The sequence below is a fragment of the Monodon monoceros genome, unplaced genomic scaffold (genome assembly GCF_005190385.1).
Source record: "Monodon monoceros isolate NGI ecotype Baffin Bay Population unplaced genomic scaffold, NGI_Narwhal_1 Super_Scaffold_17, whole genome shotgun sequence".
In the NCBI taxonomy this organism is placed as follows: Eukaryota; Metazoa; Chordata; class Mammalia; order Artiodactyla; family Monodontidae; genus Monodon; species Monodon monoceros.
Window position 1 is genome coordinate 25,390,287 of NW_021703773.1, and position 12,123 is coordinate 25,402,409.

The 12,123-nt window shown below is 43.6% G+C and overlaps 1 protein-coding gene across 1 annotated transcript in view; it reads right to left on the reverse strand.

Annotated features, from left to right (window-relative positions):
- Window positions 1–2,002: 2,002 nt before the first annotated feature.
- CSMD1 (CUB and Sushi multiple domains 1) overlaps window positions 2,003–12,123 on the reverse strand; it is a 1,429,265-nt gene continuing 1,419,144 nt past the window's right edge. Inside the window, exons 67-70 of the mRNA XM_029226263.1 lie at window positions 9,804–9,916; window positions 8,939–9,026; window positions 2,256–2,388; window positions 2,003–2,162 (exon numbers count right to left, since the gene is read on the reverse strand). Of these exons, the coding sequence (XP_029082096.1) occupies window positions 2,003–2,162; window positions 2,256–2,388; window positions 8,939–9,026; window positions 9,804–9,916 (494 nt within the window). The remainder of the gene's footprint in view (window positions 2,163–2,255; window positions 2,389–8,938; window positions 9,027–9,803; window positions 9,917–12,123) is intronic.

Sequence of the window (12,123 nt, forward strand, 5' to 3'; positions counted from 1 at the left end):
TTGAACAGGACCCTCCAACACCTCGCAGGAATCTGATTAACACTGCACACACCCTGGGAAGAAACTAGGCAGAATTCTCGCAAGGAAATTTCATGGAGTATTCTTTTTTTTAAATAACATGCTCCCAACTGGCAACTGAGGACACTCTGACTTTGCACACAAAGGAGAATCATGTTTAATCTGATCTGTGGTTTCTGGTATGTATGTATGTCCTGTTGTTTCAGGGTTTCGTAACGTCGTTGACCAGCAAGCAGGTCGGGGATGTGGAGAGACATTAATTCAGACTCTGAAGTCAGCATTTTGCACCTAGTTTGAATGAGTCAAACCGCATATGTACACGATATTATATTTATATGTATGTATATATATACACCTCGTATGTACGGTAACCCTGTTCTCCCCTGCACACAAAGAGGCGCAAACCTCCTCCCGTTTCCTCTTTCTTTCGGCTCCCTGGGTGTGCTAGGAGCCTGGCTCTGGCTGGCCTCATCTGGTCTAAGGAGAAACAGCCATAAGGACTCCAGGCTGCAAGACAGATCTCGGTCCTGTGGCCAGGCTGGCCGGAGGGAAAGGAGCAGAGAACTCAGCATAATACCCTGGAGTTCAACGCTGTGGGGTGTGAAAGGCCGGGGGAACCAGAGGAGGTTGACCGTGCCTCCTGACGGCTGTGCCCCTTCAAACAGGCAACAGTGAGCGCCCAGTGGGTGAGAGCGACTAAAATGTTCAGATCGAAACTTCTGAAGGAATGAGCTATTGACTTTTTTGTTTTGTTTTTCACTTTTGAATTCTCATTGTCGCATCTTCTACTTCGTGTCTGGATTTTATCCACGTGGGGGGAATCACACCTATTTTATTTATACTGCAATTCATAATTTACCTATGATGAATTTTAAACTTGAAGTCACTGAAATTTTCTTTCCATCTGGAATTATAAAGCATGAAACAAAAGACTAAGTAATACATAAATTATGTCATCAGGAAAGAAGAGTGGGTGTGACTTTTCCTTGCCTCTAAAGGAACGCTTGATATTTTGATCCTGAACCTTTTCCACTATATTCCGGGGCTACTGTGGTTCACTATCCTTCAACGCGATAACAGACAGTGATGGCAGCGAAAGGAAAAAATCACAATGCGCAAGGGAAGACCGTGCTGTGAGCCAAAACCCACAGGTTCTGAGTGTGAGCGACTAAAATAAATTACTATTCACATCTGTACACGGCAAATAGAACATGCTGCAAACCTGCTCGGAAGTAGCGTGAGAGCGACGATCACGGGAGGTGACAGGACTAAAGAAAACACGTGGGAAATAAAAAGGCCTCTTTTTTTCCTCATCGGACATTTTCAGTGGATTCAGCACATCTATGAAGCTAAAAGAAAGCAATAATAAAATAAATCTCTTCAATACTCTTTTTCCTTTTAAAACCTGTGCCGCATCTGGGGCTGTGTTTTCTTTTTCTAACGCGCCAACTAAACCCTGCGGGTGGAATGCTTAGCTTGACAGCTTATATACAATGGAGAGTGTGTGGAAACCCCGTGTGAATAGTTTATTTATCAGAATCTTAGTCATTCAGAACACACTAGTGCAAAAAATTGTGCATCAAAACTTCTGCAAGAGAACAGCTGAGTGGGAAATTTGCAGATGGCCCTGGGGATGGACCCCGAGGTGAGCTGCGGGTCCCTCGAAGCTCGTCCGGTCTCCGCAGGGACGGCGTGAAGCGTCTGCAGGTGTGTGCGGCTACCAGAAAGGGGTCTTCTTCAAGAGGGCTTTTTTTTTTTCCTCCAGAATATTCGTATTCATGGGGATTGAGAAAAACAAACCAAACCCATACCGCGGTGCTACCGTCTGTCACCGCGCCCGGAGGCCGCCGGGGAGGGGAGGCCGGGGACCGCTCCCTGGACGGGGTCCGGCGGCGGCGGGGGAGCGGGGTGAGGGAGGCCCTGTGGCCCCTGTGGTCCCTGCCGTCCGCGTCGGAGGAGTGGCTATGGGCGGCCGGCCCGAGCGCTACACCACGGTGCACACCGTGTTCAGGGTCGTGTCGAAGCGCACGGCCTTGGCCTCGGTGGGCTTCAAGTTCGTGTCGTACATGGGGTTCTCGAAGGAGGCCTGCCCGTTGCTGCTCTCGTGGCCGGCGTAGCCGTTGTACTGGACCTTCGGCCTCGCTCTGCGGGCGAGAGGCAAGGGGGGGACGAGCTGTCAGGGCCGCAGGGCCTCAGAAGGAGACGCGACGCCCGCGAGCGGGGTGTCGCCACGTTACCTGTGCTTGTGGAGGTGAAACGCGAGCCCGGAGAGAACGAGCGCGGAGAGCGGGGCCAGGATGGCGGCCGCGACGGAGCCGCTGCTGGCGCCGCGCTGGGGGCGCGCGGGGTCTGGAGCCGAGCTTCGGGCGCCTGGAAGAGAGAGCAGCTTTTACCCTGCAGTTGGGCCCCGAGCCTGCCCGGGGCGCTCTGCGGCGGGCGTGGGAGCGCGTGCACACGGCGAGGGGGTGCGGGGGACCCGCCGGGGCTCCCTTCCGGAAGCCCACCTTCCCGATGGCGAGGACGCGAAGCCCGCTTCCCGCTCGCTGACGCGCAGCGACGCCGGGAGAGGCTCGCGTCCGCACTGCGCGGGGCAAAGGCGCCGTCGCCCGACCTCCCCCGGGGCTGCGGACACCGCGTGCGTGCGGCCGTGTCTCTCTACGGGATGGGCAGTGCCTGCTGTTGCCTCCTGCTCTAAGACACAGCCTCAGCAAGATGTGCCACTGAAGTTACATAAAGAGCCCAGGTCTCTATAAAGAGGGTGTCACACTCATCATAGGTGAGCATCAAGGTGCCATCTCCCTTTATTTGGGTAGATTCCAAAATTCACTACAGAGTTTAGAAATGAACAAAGAATGCAACTCGGTGTTATGAAGCAGGCTTCTATGAGGACACAAAAATATGATTTCTGTCAGTTAGAAGGGAAGGCAGGTGTAAACATCCCAAACATCACGAAGGTGATATAATCATTAACGCTCCGTATCTGTGCCATGGCAGATACATGCACGGCATTGAGAAAGATGCAAACATTAAAAATTCTAATCAGAAAGCATTATTGCCAAATAATGCAGTTGATTCTTGAAGAATTTACTTATAAACTGCAATTTGAAATGTATTTGGCTTACTTGCATGGAACCACTCAATGCACGCTTGTGATCAGTTATGATTGGGGTCATCTGAATACAGCAGAATTGTTAGAAAGAAGCTGACCTTGTTTTAGAAGTATATTTCCAGAACTTATGGGATGTTTCTTGTTTCTTTTTTTTTTTTTACAAACCACAGATACAAAGAAACAAATCTTTAAAATAATTAAACAGCCTTTTAAAGAAAACAGTCTTGAATTTTCAAATAAAAACCTAAAAATAATATATTTGTCATCTCCTTCAACAGGTGCAGGATTATGCTACTCCCTGCCACCTTCAGGTCTAATATAAATGTATTTTATCCTGGATGTTGGCACTTTGTAAATTAACCATATCTTTTGGCGATCCTTCTGTATCGGCACATATGAATCAGATTTAATTTTTCATTTCCAGATGCATTCACCAGCTGCCATGCAAGGGGAAAACGCCACATACTTGTTCTCCTAAATCTCAGCATCCAGGTGATGGGCATGTGAGCAGCGTTAAGCCAATGGGAAGCTCCCCGCCGCCCCCAGGCATCGAGTTTGGCACGAGTGATGCAGAGGCTCCTAAGACAGTTTAGAATTGGGTCCTGAGGCTGTGGTGAGGCTGGGGTGGGGTGGGGCTAGAGCCCTGGGGACCCCATCAAGTGCTCCCTGGTGGTGCTTCCAGCCACCACCGGCCAGTCCTGGGGCAGCGCGCAGCAGAAACACACAGCCACCAGGGGTGGCGCTGTCCAGCAGGGAGAAACGCGGTGCTGCTCAAAGGGCTCCAACTCCATGGTTTTGTCGTGAGAGTTAAACGTCAGATCTCCACTACTTAGAACAATGCGTGGCACGTAGCAAAAGTTTCCCAGGACCCACATTTACTAGAATGTAAGTTGCACTACGCCAGGGCAGTTTTTTGGCCAGCTTTCCTCTTGAGTGCCCGGTGCCTACAGTAGAACCTAGAACACAACTGTTGCTCAATATATATTTGAGGTATGAAAAAATGGTACTGTCTTTGGAGTAGTTCAACATCCGATGGTTTCCATAAATTACCATGGCTCATTCTCCAAGTGTTTATAATTCTGTGCATCTCTTTGCCTCATTCTAATAAATTTGTAGCCTGCTTAAATTAACCAAGGCTATTTTCTGTTATCTGCAAATAAGACTATACATTTTTGGCCATAATAGATATCAGACTTCCAGTTAATAAAATCCTGGATAATGGACCTGCCACAGGAGACCTCACATCATAACACAGGGCAACATAAAAGGTCTTTGTGAATTAAACTCCTGACTCTACTCTGATATTATTATGCTGTCTGGAGCTCCTAGTTAATTTCAATTATTTACCTGTGTTTTAATAATTTAAAGGGTAATACATGCACATGATATTAATTAAAATGGCATAAGCGGATATCGAAACAAATACTATAAAGACGATGGAAATAAAGGGTCACTCCTTGCCCTTTTACACTAGTTTTCCTCTTTATGATTGACGAGGTTTTTGTTTTTGCTTTTGTTTTTGTTTTAGTGTCCTTTTCACAATGTACTGTTAATATATATGATTGTTTCTCTTTTCTTACTTTCCTAAAATATGACGATACTATTTACATTTTTTGTATTTGGCTTTTTGAACTTAACCATATATTCGTGAGTTTCTTCCATTTGTGCATATGAATTTAATTGTTTTCACGTGTGCAGCATTCTATTAATTGGCTATGCCAGAATTTATTTAGCCAGTCTACTGTTGAAGAACGTTTAGGCCATTTCTAGGTCTTTTTCTGTGACGCCGCCATGAAATTCTTTTTCTACAGCAATACGTCAGCAGGGGTCTGAATATACAGGATAAATTCTAAGCAGTAGAATCACTGCCTAGCAGAATGTGTAACTTGTAGTGTTGCTAAGTCTTCCCTACTTGCTCTCCAAAGTGGGGTCCCAGTTTCACTCCAACCCCTGTCTTAGGAGGCACCTGGATGGCTGTACCCCATCTACCTGCCACCCTCCTTCCCCTTCCCTCTCCACCTCCCTCCTTTCCTTCCATTGCCCCCTCCTTCCCTATTATTATCACTACTCGCTAATAAACCAAACACAGCGTGTAGTTATTTTCTCAGTTCCGTTTCTTAAGAATGCAGGTGAGCATCTTTTCACATTATAGGCTGGGCCATTCAGTTTTTTTAAAGAGCATTATTGAAAGAAATTCACATACTGCAGAATTCACCCTTTTCATGCATACATACAATGCAAGGGGTCTTTTACTATTAAAACTTGGGGGTTTTGGTGCTGCAAGGATCACCACAATCCACGTGAGAACACTGCTGCCTCCCCTAAAAGAAAGTGGTACCCTTACAGTCATCCCTCACCCTCCGTACCCCAGCCTCAGCTTTAGGCAACCACTCACCCACTCTCTGTCTATATACATTCACCTGTTCTGGATACAGCATATAAATGCAATCATACAATAGGTGTTTTCTGGTGAATGGCTTCTCTTACTTAGCGTAATGTTTTCAAGATAATATTCCATTGGGTGGATGCACCACATTTTGTTGCTCCATTCATTAGTTGATGGACATTTGGGTTGTTTCTACATTTGGACAATTAGGAAAAACGCTGGTATAAATATTCGTGTACTAATTTGTGTGTGAGCGTGTTTTTAGTTCTGTTGCCTATACATGTTGGAGTGGAACTGCTGAATCTTGCGGTTACGCCATGTTTTACCTACTTGAACTACCAGGCTGTTTTCCACAGCAGCTGAACCATTTTTATCAGTACTTTCCCATCAGCAAAGTACGAGCGCTCCAGTTTCTGCACAGCTTTGCCTCCACTGGTTTCTTGTCTTCATGATCCGAGCCATCCTGGTGGGTGTGAAGTGGTTTTGATTTGTGTCTCCCTAATGATTAATGATGTTCAGGATCTTTTCATTTGCTTATTGGTCATTTTTATGTCTTTGTTGAAATGCCTATTTAAATTCGTTGCCAATGTTTTAGTTAGGTTATTTGCCTATGTACTGTTTAGCCGTAAGGGTTTATACATTCTGGACACAAGTTCCTTGTTAGATACATGGCTTGCACCTTCTCCCCTCCTGATTTTGTATATTTCGGGGAGGGGATTCAATTTTAATGGGAAAACCAATTTATTTTTCAGTTTCTTACACAAGTTTTTGCATCAGAGTTAGTTGTCTTTCAAACTAACTTGGTTTAGTGTCCGTTTAATGATAATCACATTTTTTTCCAGTTTATCTACTGACTGGAGACAATTAAGAGGTTGTTTATTTTTAACCATAAAAATAGAGTGTAGGGGTAAGACAGGAATAAAGACGCAGACCTACAGGAGAACGGACTTGAGGATATGGGGAGGGGGAAGAGTGAGCTTTGACAGGGCGCGAGAGAGTCATGGACATATACACACTAACAAACGTAGTAAGGTAGATAGCTAGGGAGAAGCAGCCGCAAGGCACAGGGATATTAGCTCGGTGCTTTGTGACAGCCTGGAGGGGTGGGATAGGGAGAGTGGGAGGGAGGGAGACGCAATAGGGAAGACATATGGGAACATATGTATATGTATAACTGATTCACTTTGTTATAAAGCAGAAACTAACACACCATTGTAAAGCAATTATACCCCAATAAAGATGTTTAAAAAAAAAAATAGAGTGTAGCTGTAATTCTTAAATGAATGGTTGTTGTTGAAGTATTACTTAAACATAGACGTTTCTAATTAGTTGAATGGGAGACTCGCTTGTGATTCAAATTATTTTGTGAGGCAAATTGTTTTTCCTGACAATAAGCTCATCATCACATGAGAAGAAAGATTACTTGTTAAAGCAAGCTGTTATTTTGTTAGATTAAAAAGAAATGGGGCAATGCAAAGAAAATTTGCAATAGCAAAGTGACGGTTTGGGTCAGGCTCATTGGATGAGTAAATGCAGACATCCACAGAGTATCGTGCACAGCTTGCTGGGGTGCCTTTAGACAAAATTACTAGAGCGTGTGCATCGGGGAGAAAGGAGGGCAAATACAGGGTTTGGCTCAGAGCAAAAGAAAACTTTACCCATCATTAGTGTTGGTCTATTTCATTATCTCAAAATAATATAACCCCATTTAAAAAATCATCTCAGCCATCTCAGACATTGTAAGTTAAAGCTCTTCTATTTAAAAGTTCTTAGTTAGCTTGGAAAGGTGGATTTAGAGTATTTTATGATTAAATGTCCCTTTTGGTCAAGTTTTTTAAGCATGATATTATACAGGTTGGCATATATTTCCTTTGGAATCCCCTGGTATATTGATAAAAGTTTTTTTTTAATATTTATGTATTTATTTATTTACTTGGTTGCACCAGGCCTTAGTTGTGGCAGTCAGGCTCCTTAGTTGCAGCTCCAGGTCTCCTTAGTTGTGGCATGCGAACTCTTACTTGCAGCATGCATGTGGGATCTAGTTCCCTGACCAGGGATCGAACCCAGGCCCCCTGCACTGGAAGCGTGGAGTCTTATCCACTGTGCCACCAGGGAAGTCCCCGATAAAAGTTTTATGAAATGAATTCATCAGTGACAATCATCACCAAATATTACACTCGTGTTCCTCTGACAGGTTGCTCTGGCATCAAATCCTACATAGCAATATTCCTCTCTGTAAAATTAATGTTAGTAGAATTCCGTAAGTAAAGTATAAAGTAGTTGATAACTATTCAGGAGAAATGCGGTGCTCATCTCATTACAAAAAAAAAGAATCTTCTCATCTGTGTTAATAGCAACACAAGTAAAGACATGTGTGAAAAGAGCTTTAGCACAAAGCAAACCCTCATATTGACTCTTAATCTTCACAGCAACCAGGAACTGACTTCTCTACTGAGATTTCAGGTGAAGAAACAGGCTCAAGAATATTATAATTCATCCTAGATTACAAAACTAGCACGTAGATGAGGTAAGCTTCACATCTAGCGATTGTTTTTCATACATTTTTCTTGTCGGATTACTGAGACGTAATCAAGTATTTGAGAAAGAGATAAAGAAGGAAGACAGGCATATTTGCCCCGTCTGTCTGTCTAGAGCAAACTTTTTTCTCATAACTAAGTCGGGAACACCTTTCCACATCAATATGTTATCTTTGTTTCTTTAATGAAATATACTGAATTAAATTGTTTTCTCTTTAATGTAACACATTGTATAAAATTATTGATGTAAGCAATTTATTTATGATAGATGTGTGAGATACACAGATTATTTCTAATTTCAACTACTTAAAGTAGTCCTGCTGTAGACATACCTGAATATGCAAAAAATAATGGTCACTCTTGTCTGATTAAAAATTTTAGGGATAGAACTGTCGATGAAAGAATACCGTCAAATTGCACACATCTACTCATACACCCACCAGAAAATGAACACCCAGGTGCCTGTTTCTACTGTCCACCCCAAACCATTTTTAAGAAACTCTGACATTCTCATAGCTAAAAATGATCTTTGTTGTCATAATACATATCTTTGAAGTTAAAGATCTCTTCATATTTGTTGGACATTTTAGTTCGTCTTATAATTTTCTTAAGGTCATGTAGTTTATTCTTCAATTGTGTTTCACCTTTGCTTTTTTCCCTTATTTCAAAATGTCTCTTTGTATTAATTCCATGTCTGGCATGTTTATTGCAGCTGATATTGCTATTCAAAACAAGGGTTTCTTCATCCAGCTGTAAAATATGTGAGTCTCTCCCATCATTTTTGTTTCTGTTTCTTTCAGAGTCATGACCTTTCCGTCACACTCAGCTTAATCACCTGAAGGCCAACCTGATTTATGCTTTGAAAAACAACGTAAGTGCAGAGTGTACCTTGCCTTTCCAGCTTGAACTTCCCAAAATCTTTTCCATGTATGTCACCTTGGAAAGTAAATCCTCCTCTTTCAAGTCCGGATGATACCTGATAACGCATGAAAAGGAAAAACAATGCATAACAAGGATTAATGGTAATCTCTTCTTTTATCATAATATAAATATTATTTCTATTTAGAAAGTAAAGGTTAACTATTTAAAAACATTTGTCATTCCTTCAAGGTACCCACTTATAGTTAGAAATTGAAAAATACAGACATGAACTTCAACTAACAAATAAATTCTCTCGTTTTGATCTCAAAAACAGTAGTTTTTTTACAACATATATATAGGTTAAGTACCCTTGGTAAACGGGGACACACATATGAATTATGTCAGAAGCTACATTATGTAAAACTTGCTGTGTCACAACTACTGTCTCGTGTACCTCATGTGAGGCCGTTTACCCTCTAGTTAGATGATGAATTAAAGCAGAAGCAAAGGGTTAACTTGCAAGGAAGAAAGTGAAGGGGGCGTCTTAAATCTCTGTTTATCTGGGGATGCTACCTTTCAGAACTTTCGGGGTGGTTACCAGTGGCCTTGGAAAGAGTTTGGTCCCCACCCTTATGGTGGGATGCGGCCTGGATCTAAGCTCTCTGGCAGGAACAGCCCATTTGCTCCTGGCCAGTTTGTTTCTCATTTCAGAGACAGGTTTCTTCCATCATACAATGAAGAGGTGAAGTGGCCCCGCAGTTGGGATGAGGGCCGGCTGAGTTTTCTCTAGGCAGACAGGACCTGACCAGGTCCTCTTGGAAAGGAATCCCCCTTGGCGCCCCCAGCTCTGCGCAGGCGCAGTGATTAGAAAACCCTCCTAGGAAGTACTCACGTAACCATCCAGTCCCCAGTTGTCGTTTTCAAAGTTGCTGACAAAAATATCCACTGGGCCTTTAATTTGAAAAGCTTTCAGAAGTAAGTGGGCCTCTTCCTTCTTGTAAACGCCTAGGAAAGGATCAGGGGGTTATTCTTACAACATGGGGATGCTTATGAGTCAGTAATGCAGGCATTCGATCCATTTGATATGGAATATGGTACAGAGATGATAACGTTTTAAATCACAGAGATTAATATTTTTATTTTTAAATTTTAGCTTCAGTACTTTTTTCCTAAAAATCACTTCTTATGAAAGTCCTTGTCTTATCTTTAAGTATTATCTATTTCACTCAATTCAACATCTTTACCCCACAGAAAGAACAAAAGTAATATGCATTCAGTTAATTAATTTTTTAAATCCAGTATTTTTCTTTTTTTTTGCGGTACGCGGGCTTCTCACTGTTGTGGCCTCTCCCGTTGCGGAGCACAGGCTCCGGACGCGCAGGCTCAGCGGCCATGGCTCACAGGCCTAGCCACTCCGCGGCATGTGGGATCTTCCCGGACCGGGGCATGAACCTGTGTGCCCTGCATCGGCAGGCGGACTCTCAACCACTGCGCCACCAGGGAAGCCCTAAATCCAGCATTTTATTCCCATTTTACTCACTTCTGAGGACAGGAGTATGTCGAAAAAAAAGAGACCATAACCTAGGAGATTAAACTACTGTGTATGAACTAAACAAGCTACAAGAATATATTGCACAGCACAGGAAATATAGCCAATATTTTATAATAACTTTAAATGGAAATTCATCTATAAAAATCTTGAATCATGGGCTTCACGGTGGCACAGTGGTTAAGAATCTGCCTGCCAATGCAGGGGACATGGTTTCGAGCCCTGGTCCGGGAAGATCCCACATGCCGCAGAGCAACTAAGCCCATGCACCACAACTACTGAGTCTGTGCTCTAGAGCCTGCGAGCCACAACTACTGAGCCCGTGTGCCACTACTACTGAAGCCCGCGCGCCTAGAGCCCGTGCTCCGCAACAAGAGAAGCCACCGCAATGAGAAGCCCGTGCACCACAAGGAAGAGTAGCCCCCACTCGCCGCAACTAGAGAAAGCCCACGCGCAGCTACAAAGACCCAATGCAGCCAAAAATAAATAAATAAATTTATTAAAATTTATTAAAAAAAAATTGAATCACTAAAAAATGACAATTGTGATAAAGACAACTATGTTGAAAAGACACACGGGGAGTTAGTACAAAATTATCATAAAATTTCAACATGGGGAAAAAAATAAATATTTCTAAATCAATATAAAAAGAGGGACCAAAACAATAACCCCTACTTATACAGATGAATTGCACTTACTGAAATGAAATGAGCAGCAGGGTGGCCAAAGTGTGATGGACATACTTGTGGAGCCCGTGAGACCTTGGGCGTGAAGTGATTGACAGTCACACCTCTTAGCTACTCATGAGCTCCTCGGAATGACTGCTGAGTGGTATTGCCCAGGGGTGTCACGGTGTGGCAAGGGGGAGAATGTGTTTGCAGCTACGGCTAGTTCCCTACTCAGAGGAGGAACTAAATAAGTAAAGAAACAAAGAAACAAACAGATATTAAATAATAATAATAATGAACCCAAATGTCTTCTGTGTAGAGAGGCAGGTTCAAGGGAAAAATCATGGTGTTCGCTTCAGGGACTCCAGCAGTTCATTCCCAGCAACTCCCATTAGGTAAGTGAAACTCGACAGGAAGAGTCTCCACTGGCCCATCACACAGGATGGAAGGGGACCCACGGACAAGAAGGACCACCTAAGGACTTGACTTTGGGCTCCATCATGTCCACCATCAGCAGCTCTGTGTTTCTGGCATCCAGTTTAACCTCTAAAACTCTGAACCCCACTTCTATATACTATCAGCAGAAATAAACCATGAATTAGGCAACTTTTACGGTGATGAAATGAGAGCACTCAGCAGACCACCAGGGCCCCAGCTGGCCCTCCGTGGACGTTAGTTTCCCTCCTTCCTCCACAACCCCTCCTCATGAGAATGCACGTGGCAGGTAGACTTATGTCCACTTGGGACTCAGCCAGAACAACCCTTGATCCACCCGCTTTCCCAAATCCAAACCAGAGATTTCCCAACACTTATCCACGGACATCAGTTGCATCAAAACCACACTAGAGCCTTTTCTTTGGGGGAAAAAAAAAAATCCAAACTCCACGAAGAGAAATAATATCTAAAGGAGATGGGTGAGCCTAAGAAATCTGAATGTTTTACAAAGTCTCGGTTTGTTCTGACACAGAACTAGACTTGAGCACCTGGTCTAAATC